The sequence below is a fragment of the Heloderma suspectum genome, chromosome 4, assembly GCF_057233095.1.
Source record: "Heloderma suspectum isolate Gila_16-S chromosome 4, 16-S_ref, whole genome shotgun sequence".
In the NCBI taxonomy this organism is placed as follows: Eukaryota; Metazoa; Chordata; class Lepidosauria; order Squamata; family Helodermatidae; genus Heloderma; species Heloderma suspectum.
In genome coordinates, this window is record NC_139461.1 from 198,946,583 (window position 1) to 198,965,458 (window position 18,876).

Sequence of the window (18,876 nt, forward strand, 5' to 3'; positions counted from 1 at the left end):
ACTGACATGAATGAGACTTATGTTAGACAAACACTGGATACAACCCTCAGTCCACATTTCCTCAACCCGATGATCTTTTTTTTTTTTCTAATGACATCATACAAAAAAACAGCACTTAAAGGAATCAAGTATTGCATTAGTACTCTTGGCTATTTCATACACAGTTTCATGCAGTGAACAGCATATTCTTCAAGAGCACTAACCAGGGAATCTATCAGGTCTACACTTTTCTGCGAAGTTAATCAGATGCCAGCTGGACATAGGACAGACTTTATTTCATTGTACATATTTCTGAAATCACACACCATATATTTAGTAGTATCAGTTTGAGATGTGTCTTAGACCGCAGATGACAAGAAACACCATTCCTGCAGAGGACTGAACTGTTAAATGTGTTTAGAAGAACAGACCACAGTCCTGGGATATGCGAAGATGTCATAATGAAAAGAATGCTTTGGAGCTTGCAGAAAGCACTTTCCTTTGCCATGGGGGTAACTGCAGTTGCTTGCAATCATCTGCAGGCAATTAGAGCAAGGGCTTTCAGATTGGCACACAGTTCCCTATGCAGCTTGAGCCCAGACACATGACCTTATAATTTATAAATTAAGGAAGACATTACTAGTATGAGTCACACATTCTGAAAGTAAATTTTAACAGTCATGGGACTCTAGAGTCTAACGCCATAGATCTGAAAGCACCGAAAATTTCTAGGGAATTTAGAATCACAGAGTTGCAAAGCAGCTCAAATGTCATATAATCCACCCCCCTGCCAATGCAGGAAATCTGCTGCTAGACTACAGCCTGATAAAGGGCCATCCTGCCTCTGTTTAGAAACCTCTAATGAAGGAGAGTCCACCACCTTTCAAGGCTGCTCACCTCGGTCTTTATGTGTCATGGCTGTGTCCAAGTCTGTGTAGATTTTCCCTATGGTATTTTTAAAGGTTCTATTCCATGAATACTTATTTAATGTATTAAACGTATTACTCACCATATAGCTTGCCTTCCCCCACCTGGTGCCCTCTAGTTATTTTGGAATTGGATTTCATCTCCCATCCACCCTAGCCATCATGGTCAGGAATGCTGAGAGTTGTAGTCCAACACATCTGGAGGTCACCAGGTTGGGGAAAGCTGGCCTAGGCACTCAGGGCAACATACACAATAAAATCAAAACAGTAAGATCCATACAAGAAATAACTCCAAAAATGCCATCACAACAAAATGAAGCAGAAAAAAACCACCCTTAAAACATTTCAGAACAGAGAGTCAGACAGTAGTAAGGCAGCCAATACAAACATTCTAAAACAATTCCCAAACACAACTCAAAATACAGTGTAAAAGCGGAAAAAACCACCTTCTCCTGTATAGGCTGCCCCAGTCTCTATGTTTTGAGGGAGAGGGCTTGCTGACCTTACTGAGGCCCATTTGGCTGTGGTGCAGAGGAGGGCCTTCTCCGTTGTGGCACCCACCATGTGGAACGTTCTCCCCATTGAGATCAGGCGGGCTCCTAGCGTGGAGTATTTCCATCAACAACTGAAGACATACTTGCTTACCCAGGCATTGCTTTGACTGCTTTTTTTATTTTTTTATTTTTTTATTAAATTTCTTAATTGCCCATCTGGCCAGTCACCCGGCCACTCTGGGCAACATACAACAGTACAATTTAAAACAGTACAATTACACATTAAACATTATTTAAAAATACCCTAACCCACCCCAAATGCCTGCCTGAATAGCCACGTTTTCAGTGTGTGGCAGAAGCTCATTAAAGAGGGGGCATGGCGGAGTTCCCTAGGGAGGGAGTTCCACAGAGTGGGGGCCACCACAGAGAAGGCCCTCTCCCTCGTCCTCACCAGCCTAGCTGTCCTGGCTGATGGGACAGAGAGAAGGCCATCCAAGGCTGATCTTGTTGAGCAGCCTGTCTGGTGTTCCTAGAGGCGCTCCTTGAGATAGGCTGGGCCAGAACCGTATAGGGTTTTAAAGGTCAAAAGCAACACCTTGAATTTGGCCCGGAAAACAACTGGTAACCAGTGCAACTCCTTCAGCACTGGAGTGATGTGATCACACCAGCGGCTGCCTTTAATCAGGCGAGCCACTGCGTTCTTCTGCACCAGTTGCAGCTTCCGAACTGTTTTCAAGGGTAACCCCATGTAGAGCGCATTACAGTAGTCTAGATGAGAGCAGACCAGGGCATGTACTACTGATGGGAGCAGATGGTCAGGAAGGTAGGGGTGCAGCTGCCATATCAGATAGAGTTGATACAATGCTGTCCGGCTCACGGCTGACACCTGAGCCTCCATGGACAGCTGCAAGTCTAAAATGACCCCCAGGCTGCAGACCTGGCCTTTCAAAAGTAGCCATACCCCATTCAACACCAGGTCAACATCCCCCAACCTACTCTTGTCTCCCACTAAAAGTACCTCCTCTGGCCAGGGTTCAGCTTTAGCTTATTCCTCCCCATCTAGCCACTCACCATCTCCAGACATTTGGACAGGGATTCTACAGCCAACCCTGGTGAAGATTTGAATGAGAGTTAGAGCTGTGTGTCATCCACATATTGATCACACCACACCCCAAACCTCCTGATGATAGCCCTCAGTGGCTTCACATAGATGTTAAATAGCATCGGGGAGAGGATGGAACCCTGTGGCACCCCACACGTGAGCGGCCACGGGTCCGACACCTCCTCTCCCACTGCTACCCTCTGGTGCCTGCCAGAGAGGAAGGACTGGAACCACCGTAATACGGTGTCTCCAATGCCCAACCCCTCCAGGTGGTCCAGGAAGATACCATGGCCAACAGTATCAAAAGCCACTGAGAGGTCAAGGAGAACAAGGGAGGAGCATTCACCCCTATCCAAAGCCCTCCTCATATCATCCACCAAAGCGACCAAGACTGTTTCTGTCCCATGCCCAGGCCTGAAGCCTGACTGAAATGGGTCTAGATAATCGGTTTCTTCCAAATGTGCCTTCTACTGCATTGCCACCACCCGCTCAATGATCTTGCCCCAAAATGGCAGATTCAAGACTAAGCAAAAGTTGTTCAAAACTTGGGGATCCAAGGAGGGCTTCTTTAAGAGCGGTCTTATCACTGCCTCTTTGATGGCTGATGGCATCACTCCCTCCTCAAGGGAGGCGTTCACCACCACCCTGATCTCCTCACCTGATCTCTCTCTGCAGCTCATAATGAGCCAAGATGGGCAAGGATCAAGTAAGCAGGTGGTCGGCCTTACAGATGAAAGCACCTTGTCCACTTCATCAGAAGGAGAAGCTGGAACCAATCCCACAAAACCAGTTTGCCACAGGCCACCTCTCGCTCACTAACTGTAACCATGATGCACGGAATAACACTCCTGATCTGATCAATTTTATCCACAAAGTGCCTTGCCAAGGCCTCACAGGAGGCCTTAGAATGCTCCAGCGGTTCCGGAGCAACTGGACCGACCAGGCTCCAGACCACTTGGAACAGCCTCCTGGGACAGCACTCTGCAGACGCGACAGGGGCAGCATTGTATTCCTTCTTTGCTGCCTTCATCGCCACATGATAGGCTGAAGATACAGCTCTAGACTGTGTCCGATTGTCTTCGGAGTGAGACTTCCGCCACTGGCGCTCTAGTCGTCTCACCTCCTGTTTCAGGGCTCGTAACTGCAGATTGAACCATGGTGCAGTTCGAACCCTGTTCAGGGGGAGAGGGCGTTTCGGAGCCACCTGATCTAATGCCCCAGTGATTGCAGCATTCCAGCCACCCACCAGGGTCTCGACCAAGTGGCCGTTTGCATGCTCCAGAGAATCCCCAAGCACATTCAGGAATCCATTTGGATCCATAAGACACTGGGGTGGGCCATTTTAATAGGTCCTCCACCCCTGCAGAAGGGTTCTGGAACTGAGAAGTCCAACGTCACCAGATAGTGATCTGACCATGACAAGGGGGTGGTGGATATACCCCCGACTTCCAGATCACTCCCCGCTTCTCCAGAGACAAACACAAGGTCTAGTGCATGACTGGCTACATGGGTGGGCCCAGTTGGAATATGGTGCAGCTCCCAGGACTGCTAGCATTGCCAGCTACTCCTGGTTATTTTAATGAGATGTTATTGCTTTTATCATTGTTTTAATGATTAGTTTTATTGTATTTGGTCATTATTTAATTTTGTAAACCATTTTGGGATTATTATTATTATTATTATTATTATTATTTTAAAGAAAAGCATTACAGACATTTTCTGAAATAAGTAAATAAATCAGATATAAAATCATAAAATATAACTAGACAGATAGCGAGCTAAAGCTCTTTAGAGATTGTTTTTAAAAAGCATAATTTTAATATGGTGTTTTAATCTTTTTTTTCCTTTTACTATTTTACTTTTTATGTTCACCACTCCAAAATCTGTTTTGCATATGGTGCGGTATACAAATATTGTAAATAAATAAAATAAGAATAAATAAAATAAGAAGGGTTTTGCCTGGCACCAAAACATCAACAAGGAAGGCCAGATAAACCTCTCCAGCAAAGGCATTCCACAATTGGGGGAAGCATCACTGAAAGGGCTTGCTCATGAGTAGCCACCTGTCAAATCTCAGTATATGGGGGCGCTTGGAACAGTGCCTCTGATGATGATCTCAGGATATGAGTAGGCACATATGGGAAAAGACAGCCCAAGCACATATGGAGAAGTGCCCAGACTTGTTTGATCACAGGTGTTCTACAGGAAGAACTCAGAAGCAGGCAGGAGTACATGTCCCTTGCGGACAGCCATTTGTTATTTCACTCCAAATATCTGTCTGTCTTTCAGTTCCAGGAGCTGGGTATAGCTGCAGAGGCTTGAGTCACTGCCTTTCTCAGGCACTGAAGTGGTGGCCAGTGGATGAGAAGCGGGGGAAGCTTTCAGCAATGGCAAAAGTGGGGTGGGGAAGTCACACTCCTTGACTTGGGCAAGCTTTCTGTCACTGGGTCTAAGCATTCTCTCCTCAAGCAAGCACCGTAACCGCCCCAACATTAAATTATTTATATGCAACTGTGGCTTTAAAACATTGACCTATATATGCAGAGGCTATAAGGAGACAGCTTTGTAGAGCAAAAGGAAAATTACCAAATAAAACAGAAACAATCACTTAGTGCTATTGCAACTTAAAGGCACATTTCACCTTTCTTGTACTCTCTGGTACAAGACTTGTAGATCTCCATTGGGTATTCGCAATATGTCCCACTGTAGAACGCCTTCCATATTCAGTTGAATTCCATCCTGTTATCTTGAGAACTACAGTGTGGATCAAATCAGGGAATTATTTTCCTGTCATAAGAAAAACTTCAGAGGAAAGTGAGGGGTGAGAAATAAAGCTGCTAAAAGCTAATGTAAATGTTAATAATTAACAACTACCTTTCCTCAATCCTATTCAAAAATTCCATTTTCACATATTGCTCAGGGTTGGCTTTTTAATGTGTTTTTTTCCTTGCTAATACTTCCTACATTTTTTTATCTAGTAGCATCCTACAAAATTGTTTGGACAAGCTGTTTACAGAAAGAATTGTTCTGGGAAATGGCAGCAGCCCTTTCTCCCCCCCACCCCCCAATTTAAAAATGAATAGGAAAGTTTTCAAAGGTTTTTTTTTAAAGAAACAAAATCCTACATTTATATATTAGGAATGTAAGTAATTCCTGAGTGAATGACGACTTTGATAGGGGACTGTGAAATAAGTGATTGTCCCGTGTCCAGCTGGGATTCAATTCATTTTGCAGGAATAATCTGTGCATTACAAAGATGAGATAAAACTGCAAAAATCAGCCAGAATGTTGTTTGTACAGAGCAGGCTGTGACTCCCATAATGCAGCTGTTTGTTCCTTCATGAGAGGATTATCATATTAATGCAATTAACTCAGACAGCTAGGCTGTTGTCAATATTCCTAGAAACATCCATTGTCTAAGGGTCAAACTATGTGTTACCAGACACACGAAGCCGCTGCTGAAAACGGTGGCCCCTCTGTTGAGTCCTCCCCACTTTCCATGTAAACTTTAGACACATTTACCCATACCATGATCTTCATATCATATGTTTCCCCTGTCCCCGTTATTTACTGTCACTGACACTTAGGGATGGATTAATTTGTCACTTTCAGTTTCCCTCCGTTTCTCCGGTTCCAATCTTACATTTGATTTGTCCCGAATTTCTATTTTATATTATTTTATTGAGTTTTAAATTACATGTTTATAATATTATCAATGAGTATATAGAAAATATTACAACTTTTCAACTAGTAAAACACAAACATTACGTAAGAAAACAAACTACAGTTAACAGGAATCACAGGGGATTCAATATATTAATACCTTATATTTATCCACAGAAGTTCGTCACAGAAGAAGATTGAGTTGTAACTCTCTAAATGTATCTTTCCATATGTATCATTGGCATGCTGCTGGTTTTCTCTGGGAAGCTCTTGTTAATGAAATCAATAAATTTGTACCAAATTGTGTGGAAGCGGTCAGATTCTTTTTGTTGCCTATTTCAGCTAACACAATGAGAAAAAAAGTTTGTATGAAAATTCATACACATTTTTGTGTGCATTTCTGCTAATATGTGCATTTTATACACAATTTTCCTGAGCAATAACATTTTTTGTAAGCAATGTTCCTGATATGATGCATTTTAACATTTTCACTAATATCTGCAAGTTTGAGTGCACTTTTCCCTAATATACAAACTTTAGTATGCATTTTTTTAAAAAAAAAAATCTGAGAACTCCATCGCAAAATTCAGAGAAGTGTGAATTTTGAAGGATAACTGAGTTTTGCTTCATATATTGGTTCAAATGTGCAAAGTTAGGTACTTTCACAGTACAATGCGAACTGAGAAAATTTCTCCCCCATCCCTACTAATAGAACGAAAATGCAGGACATAGTGATATCACAACACAGGTAAATGTGCCTAAACCTTATGGGGAAAGGTGAAATTTGGCACACATTTTTGGCCCATGCATGTTGCCCTAAAAGGCTATTTTTGGACATTACCCTCAGATCAAATTAACACTGCATCCTGGAGCCCAGGGCTGGCTCCAGAGTTGGATGGCGGGTTGTGGCAAAGTACCGCTTCTACCACAAAATGAAGTAATGGCCACTAGCAGATATACCTTTTTAAAAGAAGAACTAGAAGACACCTTAGCCATGGAAAATCTGTAAGGGCAACAAAAACGCTCCCCAGTATGGAAAACAAGTCCTATGAGGAAAGGTTGAAGGCACTAGTATGTATGGCCTGAAGAAGACTGAAGGAAACATAGAAGAGGACAATGACTTGTTCTCTGCTCCCCCAGAGGGCAGGATTACATTTAATGGGCTTAAGTTGCAGGGGAGTAGAATTCGGTTGAATAACACTGGAAAAATGTCTTGATGCTCACAGCAGTTTAACAAACTGAGGGGTGTTGGGCTGTTCCTCACAGGAGGTTTTCAAGCAAGGGCTGAATCATCATGAGTTGGGGTTACTCTAGCTCTGGATTTCCTGCATCAAGCAGGGGCTTGGCCCCATCCAGTTCAATGCTTCTATGATTCTATGAAATACTCAATGTTTCAGACAAAATATAGGGAAAGGCTCTTTGCATTCATGCTCAGTTTACGAATTTCCCTGGTTGGCTGCTCTTAGAATGGAATGCTGGATTAGATGGACCTCTGATGTGATCTAGTTCAGGGATTCTTAAGTTCTTGCTGTCGGAAGGATTACTGAGCAACTGTGTCTGTGAACAGCACATTTTAAATGGGCTAGATAAATGCCAAATGAAAAGTAATGACCTTATTACAGAAATAGCTATAAATGTAGATATATACCTACAGATCAGCACTCAAACGCTACTTTTAGGCAACATTTTCATTAACTTCAGTGGCAGCTTCCGGTTTTGCCCCACAATATTATTCTCCCAAAATAACACATTTCACCATGGAAACAATTGCTCATGGTAAAGTCAGCTTCTTTCAGGATCCTGGCAGGAACAATACTGGATGCCTTAGTGCACAACTCTACATGAGTCATTCGAACAAGGAGTTCTTTCTTCCATGAAAACAGGAGCATTTCCATTAAGTGTAAATGAGAGCTTTTATTATGGTTAGAGGAAAGGACAAGCTAACACACTCACATACACCAGTTTTGAGCAACATATTAAACTGCAAAGATTGGCATGTCCAATGCAAATTGACGATGGTGGTTAGCTTCACCAGATGTAAAGAAAATGGCCACATTTTAACTTAGGGCAGGGGTGAGCAACTTGTGGCCCTTCAGAGCAGTGTTGCTCAATTGGCCACCCTCCAGATGTGTTGGACTACAACTCCCATCAGCCCCATCCAGAATGACCACTGGCCAGGGATAATGGGAGCTGAAGTCTGACATGTTGGGAAGCCTGCTCCAAATGTTTCAGCCTATAACATCCATGATCCTTCACTATACTGGCTAATGCTGAAGTAGAAGAGAGGTCGACAGATGAACACCCATGCGCGGGGTGTTCCATGGGGGAGGCTCAACAACTCCTTTTTAGAGTTGCCACCAAACTTTACCAAAGATGGAAATCCAAAAGGGGAAAAAAATGAGGTTCTGCTCAGGGAAACACCAGCTGGAATTGCGAAGGAGGCTTTTCCCTTTCCCACAACCACCAATTGTCTAGGAGAAGGGTAGGGAACCTCTTTCACCCCAAGGGCCAAATTTAATTTTGGAGAAGCTCAGGGGCCACATTCCAGTGGTGGGCAGGGTGAAAGGTAAAGGAGTCTGGCCAAAGGCAAAAGGGAAGGGCCAAAAATACCAAAAATGTGAATATATTATAGCTTAAGGCTCTTAAGCTATAATATAGCTTAAGAGCCTTAAGCTATAATATATTCACATTGTTGGTATTTAGCTATAATATAGCTAAATTGTTGGTATTAAGCTATAATATAGCTTAAGAGTGCTAGGCCTTAGGAGAGGCATTTCAACCTTTTAGAAGGGGGGGGGGGATGTACAAAAGCCAGGAAACTGTCACGTTTCTTTGTCCTTCCCCTTCGCAATCAACACACTCCAGGAAACAAGGCTTTGGGCGACACTACTTTATTAGTTAACGGCTAGCTTCTTTACAAGTGCAGATTCTAGGAAACTCTCAGACTGCATAGAACCAGCTAATCCACACATCTACAACTATCAATAGAGGAGACAAAGTGGAAGTTAGAGAAATTCCCAGCAGTCTGGGCAAGAACTTCTCAGCCAGACTTGCTTTGCAGGGGTGCCCTGCCCTTAGGGTGGCTCCCTCCTATGTTGGCTTCCATGAATGGCGCCCTGCCCTTAACTCTTCCCACTTCGCTCTGACAGATCCTAGCATCCCTCAAGTCACACCCTTCGTCCTCCTCCTCCTCAACTTGAGTTCTCATGATCAATCAATCAATTTCTGCAGGGCTGGTGGAATGGCCCGCTTCGCCCTCTCATCTCCCTCAGGCGGAAAGGTTGCAACAGAGAAACTATGAAAGTAACTTAACAGGTAGGAACTCTAGTAGGAATGGTAACTCGTTGGAATGTTTGGAACTGACACAACAGGGTAACACAGGTATTTTAAAATGAAGTAATTGACATAATAAATTACGTAATGTATTTATTGTTGTGGACTTCCTATAGGACCCAAGGATCAGCAAGGACTTGAAGATGTACAAATCCCGGAGATCCTTCTGTATCTCACAATAATCATCCACTGAGCCTGTAAGGATAATCTTTTACTCCTGTCTGTTGTTCTCCAAATACCTGATCCCTGCAATATTTTCAGTGGTCAAATTATGAATATTTATGACTGTACAAACAAAAAAGAAGCCTGTCCCTTTGCATTTCCATACTATGGGAAAGCCGTATTTTGCCCAATAACTACTATCCCGTCTTCTCAAATGTTCTAGGGACTTGTTACTCTTCAGGTATGTGGTCTCTCAGCCTTCCAAGGATGTGGTCTTGCTTAGCATCCTTGTACGTGTTGTTGTTGTTGTTGTTCAGTCGTTCAGTCGTGTCCGACTCTTCGTGACCCCATGGACCATAGCACGCCAGGCCTTCCTGTCCTGCGCTCTCTCCCGGAGCGTGCTCAAGTTCATATTCATTGTATCGGTGATGCTATCTAGCCATCTCATCCTCTGCCGTCCCCTTCTCCTTTTGCCTTCAGTCTTTCCCAGCATCAGGGTCTTTTCCAGGGAGTTTTCTCTTCGCATTAGGTGGCCAAAATATTGGAGCTTCAGCTTCATTATCTGTCCTTCCAATGAGCACTCAGGGTTGATTTCCTTTAGGATGGACTGATTTGACCTCCTTGCAGTCCAGGGGACTCGGAAGAGTCTTCTCCAGCACCACAGTTCGAAAGCATCAATTCTTCGGCGCTCAGCCTTCCTTATAGTCCAGCTCTCACAGCCATACATTACTACTGGGAAAACCATAGCTTTGATTAGACGGACCTTTGTCGACAAGGTGATGTCTCTGCTTCTTACTATGCTGTCTAGGTTGGCCATAGCTTTCCTCCCAAGGAGCAAGCGTCTTTTAATTTCATGGCTACAGTCACCGTCTGCGGTGATCTTGGAGCCCAAGAAAGTAAAATCTGTCACTGCTTCCATTTCTTCCCCTTCTATATGCCAGGAAGTGATAGGGCCAGATGCCATGATTTTAGTTTTTTTAATGTTGAGTTTCAAACCAGCTTTTGCACTCTCCTCTTTCACCCTCAACAAGAGGCTCTTGAGATCCTCTTCGCTTTCTGCCATTAGGGTGGTATCGTCTGCATATCGGAGGTTGTTGATAATTCTCCCGGCAATCTTAATTCCGACCTCTGATTCATCCAACCCGGCATTTCTCATGATGTACTCTGCATATAAGTTAAATAAGCAGGGTGACAATATGCAGCCTTGTCGTACTCCTTTCCCAATTTTGAACCAATCGGTTGTTCCATGTCTGGTTCTTACTGTTGCTTCTTGACCCTCGTACAGGTTTCTCAGGAGACAGGTAAGGTGGTCTGGTACTCCCATCACTTTAAGAATTTGCCACAGTTTGTTGTGATCCACACAATCAAAGGCTTTAGCATAGTCAGTGAAGCAGAAATAGACGTTTTTCTGGAATTCTCTTGCTTTCTCCATGATGCAGCGAATGTTGGCAATTTGATCTCTAGTTCCTCTGCCTCTTCGAAACCCAGCTTGTACTTCCGGTAGTTCTCGGTTCGCATACTGCTGAAGCCTAGCTTGTAGGATTTTGAGCATCACCTTGCTGGCATGTGAAATGAGCGCAATTGTGCGGTAGTTTGAACACTCTTTGGCGTTGCCCTTCTTTGGAATTGGAATGTAAACTGACCTTTTCCGGTCTTGCAGCCATTGTTGAGTGTTCCAAATTTGTTGGCATATTGAATGCAGCACTTTAACAGCATCATCTTTTAGGATTTTAAATAGCTCAGCTGGAATACTGTCATCTCCGCTAGCTTTGTTGTTACTAATGCTTCCTAAGGCCCACTTGACTTCACTCTCTAGGATGTCCGGCTCAAGTTCAGTGACCGCACTATCATGGCTATCAGGGACATTCAGATCTTTCCTGTATAGTTCTTCTGTGTATTCTTGCCACCTCTTCTTAATCGCATCTGCTTCTGTTAGGTCCCTGCCTTCTTTGTCCTTTATCATGCCCGTCTTTGCACAAAACGTTCCCTTGAGATCTCCAATTTTCTTGAAGAGATCTCTAGTCTTTCCCATTCTGTTGTTTTCCTCGATTTCTTTGCATTGTTCATTTAAGAAGGCCTTCTTGTCTCTCCTTGCTATTCTCTGGAACTCTGCATTCAGTTGGGTATATCTTCCCCTTTCTCCCTTGCTTTTCGCTTCCCTTCTTTCGTGAGCTACTTGTAAAGCCTCATCAGACAGCCACTTTGCTTTCTTGCATTTCTTTTTCTTTGGGATGGATTTCGTTGCTGCCTCCTGAACAATGTTACGGACCTCCATCCATAGTTCCTCAGGCACTCTGCCTATCAGGTCTAATCCCTTAAATCTATTCCTCACCTCCACTGTATATTCATCAGGGATATGATTTAGGTCATACCTGAAAGGTTTAGTGGTTTTCCCGACGTTCTTCAATTTAAGCCGAAATTTTGCAAGAAGCAGCTCATGATCTGAGCCACAGTCAGCTCCAGGTCTTGTTTTTACTGACTGTATGGAGCTTCTCCATCTTTGGCTGCAAAGGACATAATCAATCTGATTTCGATATTGACCATCTGGTGACGTCCATGTGTAGAGTCGCCTCTTGTGCTGTTGGAAAAGAGTGTTTGCTATGATCAGCATGTTCTCTTGGCAAAACTCTATTAGCTTTTGTCCTGCTTCATTTTGTACACCAAGGCCATGCCTGCCTGTTATCCCGGTGATTTCTTGACTTCCTACTTTAGCATTCCAATCCCCTATGATGAAGAGGACATCTTTTTTTGGTGTTAGTTCTAGAAGGTGTTGTAGGTCTTCATAGAACCGATCAACCTCAGCTTCTTCGGCCTCAGTGGTTGGGGCATAGACTTGAATTACTGTGATGTTGAATGGTTTGCCTTGGATTCGTACTGAGATCATTCTATCATTTTTGAGATTGTACCCCAGTACTGCTTTTCCCACCCTTTTGTTGACTATGAGTGCTACTCCATTTCTTCTAAGGGATTCTTGCCCACAATAGTAGATATGATGGTCACCTGAATTAAATTCGCCCATGCCTGTCCATTTTAGTTCGCTGATTCCCAAGATGTCGATGTTCAATCTTGCCATCTCATATTTGACCACCTCCAGCTTACCTTGATTCATTGATCTGACATTCCAGGTTCCTAAACAATATTGTTCTTTACGGCATCGGATTTTTTTTTCACCGCCAGACACATCCACAGCTGAGTGTCCTTTCGGGTTTGGCCCAGCCGCTTCACTCTTTCTGGCGCTACTTGGAAATACCCTCTGCTCTTCCCCAGTAGCATATTGGACACCTTCCGACCTGAGGGGCTCATCTTCCGGCGTCATATCTTTTAGCCTTGTGATACGTTCCATGGGGTTTTCTTGGCAAGAATACTGGAGTGGGCTGCCATTTCCTTCTCCAGTGGACCACATTTTGTCAGAACTCTCTGCCATGACCTGTCCATCTTGGGTGGCCCTGCACGGCGTAGCTTATGGCTTCACTGAGTTACGCAAGCCCCTTCGCCACAACAAGGCAGTGATCCATGAAGGGGCCTTGTACGTGTACAGAGGACTAAACCAAAACCTGTCCCTTATTTCTAAGCAGATACAATTCTGCAGTGGAAAGGGCAGATAATGGCTGTGTGACCAAAGGTTTTGGATTATGCTCCTTCATTGTTGCAAACAGATCTGATTGCAAAACAATTATATTTCAATTGTTGTGGCAACCAATTAGTATGTATCAGTATGTTCAGGAAATATATGCATTCCAAAATGGGAAACTTGAATTATAATGATTTAGAGAGCAATCCTATGCATGTTTAGACAGAAAAAGGTCCTACAAACCTTTGTAGGACCTTTTTCTGTCTAAACATGCATGGAATTGTGCCCTTAAGACTGCAATCTTATACCCACTTACCTGGGAGGAAGTCCCATTGAACTCAGTAGGACTTACTTCTGAGTAGACAAGTATAAGATGGTACTGTAAATCTTGTTTTTTTCTTCTAGGTGATTTTCTACATCAGCCTTCTCCAACCTGGTGCCCTCCAGATGTAGTGGACTACAATTCCCAGCATTCCCCAGCCAGCATGTAAGCCAACCTGTAATCCAGAACATTTGGAGGACACCAGGTTGGGGAAGGCTGTTCTAGATGGTCTCGCTGTATGGACTGAATGATGACTTATCTTATTTTTCTTTGCAGTTTAATCTTGTCCTATGTCCTATGTCCAAGATAACACCTTTGAATCCTGCTGCCCTTCCACTGAACCCCCTTTGCTGCACACCTACTGAAATGGCATTGTGATTTTAACCAATACAGTAATCAATACAGTAATCAATACAATTTATATGTCATTTTTATTTTACAAATCTGCTTTCTTTGAGGACTGTCCTAGCTATAGGAGGGACCCATAACTTTTCAAGGTTAATCCACCTGCTGGATGATAGGTAATAATAAAGATATTACTTCTGAGCAGGCACAGAATTCAATTTCCCCACTACTCAGTAACCTTAAACACACGCACATACACACGTGGTATATCTGGGATTATGGGCTTTGCATGTTTTCCAGGCAGACCTGAGCCCAACTCTTTTTTAAACCATAATGAGTGTTCTAGGAATTCCCCTCATGCTCTCACTCATAGTTTAGACCCCCAAGATCCACCAATGAGAGCCTGGTACAAAAGACATACATTTAGAATTAGAGAATTCTGAGCCCAGGGTTTTATTTGAATACCAGAACTGAGTGGAGGTCACAGTCTTTCCACACTAAAATCCACTTCTGCTTGCCCCAGGCTTTCATCATTTCAGCAATATAAGGGTGTGTGCGTTCATTTTCATGTTTGTTGTTGTTCAGTCGTTCAGTCGTGTCCGACTCTTCGTGACCCCATGGACCATAGCACGCCAGGCCTTCCTGTCCTGCGCTCTCTCCCGGAGTGTGCTCAAGTTCATTTTCTTGTGGCTCTGGCTAAACAACTGGGAGCCAGAAGTCCGTTTGCTGATCTACTTCAGATCATCCAGAGACCTACCAGGACAACCCGATCTATTAGCTTCTTCTGCCCAGGTCAAGGCGTACCTGTGTGATGGACGTACCTGCCAGCATTTCAGGAGTAACATCCACATCACGCGTGGGCAGCTTGAGTTCGTCCAGATGTTTTGGCCTACCACTCCCATCAGCCCGAGCCACTGCAGTCAGTGGTGAGAGATGATGGGAGTGGTAGGCCAAAACATCTGGGGAGAGCCATAAGTGGCACCCACATGCCACCCCGCAGACGCCTGAGGCGTGCCCCGAAAACAGGCAAAACCCCGAAACGTGTGCATCGGACTTCTGCCGCTCGCGCACCACCGCCGCCCCGCCCCGCCGGTCTACGTGCCCGCGCTCGGGCCTCCCACCCCGCCTCTCCTCCCTCTCCGCCGAGGATCGGGCGCGAAGGAGTTAAGGCGGCGGCCTCTCTCTCGCGCGCGCGCGCTCGCAGCCCCTCTCCCGGCGCCGCCGCCGCCGCCTCCAGCTTCACCATGTAGCAAGCAAGCGGGCCCCCTTCCCCCTTCTTCTCTCCTGCATGGAGCGGGTCCCTTGACGTCAGATCTATGAATATTGCACGAAGAAGCCGGCTGGCGAGAGCGACGGCGGCGGCTCGGTGCAGGCAAGGGCTCTATGCCGGAGGCGATCGCGGCGGCGGCGGGCAGGAGGAGGCGCTGATCGCCGCCGCTTTGGAGCAGGAGCAGAGCCGGCGGCTGCTGGCCGAGAGCGGCAGGGCGGGCCGGCCGTGCGGCGGGCAGCAGCAGGCGGGTTTCCTGCTGCTGCTGCCGCCGCCGCCGCCGCGGGAGGAGGACGCCCTGGGCTGCGCGCTCCTCCCGCAGCGAGAGGCGGCCCCGGGGGCATGTGACAGCGCCGCCAGGCACTGGGGCAGCCTGCGCGGGGGGCGGCTGCCCGGGAGCGCCCCCGCCGCCGCCAGCGCGCTGCCGCCCGCGCCGCCGCCGCCCGCCCGCCTCGTGGCGCCCGCCGCCGCCGCCGCCGGCATGTGCGCGAAGGAGAGGCCGAGGAGCAAGGCGGCCACCAAGGAGAGCGTCACGCTCCTGCCTTGCTTCTATTTCGTGGAGGTGAGTCCGGGCCGGCGGCGCGGGAGCCGAAGGCAGCCCCGCGGGCCGGGGCAGGATGAGGCCGGGGCAGGCGCTCCGGCGCCCTCCTCCGCCGGGATTCGCCGGGCTCACTGCTGGGCTCGCTTGGTCGGAGGCGCCGAAGAGCGGTTGCACGCTACGAGCGTGTGAGTGTGTGCGTGAGGGAGAGGGAGAGATCCACGCAAGGCTCGAGTTGGACGGCTGTGGATGCTTTCTGGGGGATCTTGGCCAGAACGCCCGGCGCTGATGCCTGGAAACTGGGTCTTCTGATCTCATCTTTACCCGGGGGGCGCGGGGGGGGGGAGGAATCTGTTCTTCCCTCCCTTTGGCTCGTGTCGAAAAACGGCCGTTTCCTGAACAAGGTCAGGAAGAGGCTTCGAACCTCAGCAGGCTGCACAAGTGCGAATACACCTGCCGTGGGGGTGGGGGGTGGGAGGGCTACCTCGAAGAGAAAAAAAGCAAACTGCGTGTGCGTGTGTAAGTAATCATTCCTTAAGAAGAAAATTGCAAATGGACGGGGCAGCTCCGTGAGACCCTATCACGTGCGCGCGAGCATCCCAATTTCGTTTCCGAAAAAAGGGGGGTTATGTTCTGTGTGCGTGTGCTGGGCATGCATGTTGAGCGAGCTGAGAACGTTCAGACGAAGGCACGTTAAGAGGATGGGGCTGGGACTAGATTGGATTTTTAAAAAAATAGATGGCTAATCAACCCATGTTGGGTTGTTGGTAGCGTATGTACATATATGGTGAGTGTCCAGGTATGTGGGATGTGCTTGGATGGTTGTTGGTATTTTCATAGGTGGCCGAAGCTGCGCTGTGTATCTTCACAAAAGCAGAGAGGTCGTGTGAGTGTGTTTGTTGTCGCTTTTCCCATTAAAGGCTAAAGATCTGTTATGGCTGCCGGGCTGGTGGTGCCTTGCCCAGTTCCACAAGCACTCACTTTTGACTCCTTCTGGCAACACGATGTACAGGCGCGCTCGCAAGGTGTTTCTTAACAGCTGAGGAGCAAAAAAAGGATTTCAGATTCATACGCCTGTTGACAACTCAGTAAGTGAGCAGGGCTCAGGCGGAAATAAGTGATTCAACCTGTTTTGCTTTAGGGGTGATGCACAGCACAACACAGAAAAAAAAAATTGGAGTAGTCAGCAAGCTCATCCCATCCCCTCATGACTCCCATGAGTGGGTTCTGTGTTAACACGACTCTTTCCATGGCAGCTAATAGCCATTTCATACAACTTGGCTATGATGTATGATCCTATGGCAGAGTGGTTTGGGTGGCTGCTGGTTTGAAGGAAGGATTGTAGTAAGGATGGTACTAAAGCAGTAAGGATGCAGAACCTTAGATGAACCTTAGATAGGTACTTTATTTTATTTTGTTGTTGTTGTTTGGTAACAAAAGAGCACAGATCTACCTTTAGGGAGAGCCAGCATGGTGTAGTGGCGAGAGTGTTGGACTGGGAGCCGGGAGATCCGGGTTCTAGTCCCCACTTGGCCGTGGAAGCTCACTGGGTGACTTTGGGCCAGTCACAGACTCTCAGCCCAGCCTACCTCACAGGGTTGTTGTTGTGAGGATAAAATGGAGTGGGGGAGGATTATGTATGCCACCTTAGGTTTCTTACCAAAGGAAAAATGGCGGGATATAAATGTAATAAATAAATAATAGGGAGGAAGTTTCAAAGATTCTTCAACTTCCACAAGGCAGGGGAGAGGAATGTGTGAGTTATCCCACATAAGAAAAGTTTGGATGAAAAATGCCCATTCCGTCCCCTAACAGTGTAATCCTTATAAATGTCTACTCAGAAGTAAGCCCCAGTGAGTTCAATGGAAATTACTCCCAGGCACGTAAGTACAGAATTGCCACCTAACTCTCCTGTTTATTCCTCACAAGCAAGAACAAAGGAGTGGAATGGTTAGTAAATGTGCCAAGTGGAGGCTGGTGGCTCCGATGTCAGTGGGGCTGTGAATCTGTGCTGGGTTTCAGTCAGAACTCTAAAGGAGCTATCCAGGGTGCTGAAACCTATCCCCAAAATGGTTTCAGCACCTTGGATAGCTCCTTTGAAGTTCTGACTGAAACCCTGGGCAGATGCTCAGTCCCACTGACATCGGAGCCACCAGCCTCCACTTGGCACATTTACTAACTATTCAACTCTTTTTTCTTGCTTGTGAGGAATAAGTATCTCCCTGAGATATGCAGAAAATAAGAAAGAAAGAAAGAAAGAAAGAAAGAAAGAGTTCTTGCTGCATTCTGGCCTCTAAAATATGGTAGTGGATAGAATGTTCTTTCATGACAAATCTATGTCATGGGAAGAGCAGCTCTGCATATTTTGGCCACCATACACTACCAAAAGGCAGATGGTCCTGATGCCATTTGAAAACACTGATTATTACTGACAGATGGTCCCAAGAAAGATCAAATCAAGGGATGCTTCCTTTGTGAATCATTAGATCCCACTGCTTCCAGTGGGCCTTCCTTCACTCAACTGGGTAGTCTAGCCACTGAACTTGCTGGCCACTGCGGTCTTGTGCTTTAACCCAAAATGGCAGTGTTGGGAGATTCCAGGAGATCCAGTGCTTCCTCTAATGTACTCAGTTATTTCATATTAGCTTTGCTTAGATGAGTGCAGTTGATTGCTGATTTCGGAATACCCTTCAAAACTTGTTTCTGAGAGCTGAGCCACATCAGAAGAAGAATCATGGGGTTTAGGTCTTGCCAGACGGTACTGTTTGAAGGCAGAAGTAGGTGATCTGACGGACATGTGGGAAAGGCATTGTACATGATGGCGTTATACTTCAAGTTTCTGTGCCCCCAGAAACGGCGGCAGGGTAATGATGTCATATAATGCATTTTGTTTCTCTAGACATTACAGGGGAGGGGAGGGGAGGGGAGAGGAGGGGAGGGGAGGGGAGGAGATGTGGGCTTGCTCTTTCAATATTGTTTTATCAGAGTGTATGTGGAGGCCTCTGCCGCTCTAGTGGAACCGACTTGGAATCACTCTAGGGCAGCTTTTGACAACCGTGACTTCATTTATCACCCAAGAAATAGCTCACAGAATTGTGTACAAGAGGGAAACCAAACATTAAGGCTTCGCTTCACTGCACAATGAAGGAAATAAAACACACTGCTGGCTGTTAC

At 46.0% G+C, this 18,876-nt stretch overlaps 1 protein-coding gene across 1 annotated transcript in view; it reads left to right on the forward strand.

Annotated features, from left to right (window-relative positions):
* Nucleotides 1-15,213: 15,213 nt before the first annotated feature.
* Nucleotides 15,214-18,876, forward strand: part of PLPPR4 (phospholipid phosphatase related 4) — a 63,876-nt gene continuing 60,213 nt past the window's right edge. Inside the window, exon 1 of the mRNA XM_084848215.1 lies at nt 15,214-15,726. Coding sequence (XP_084704341.1) covers nt 15,214-15,726 — 513 coding nt within the window. The remainder of the gene's footprint in view (nt 15,727-18,876) is intronic.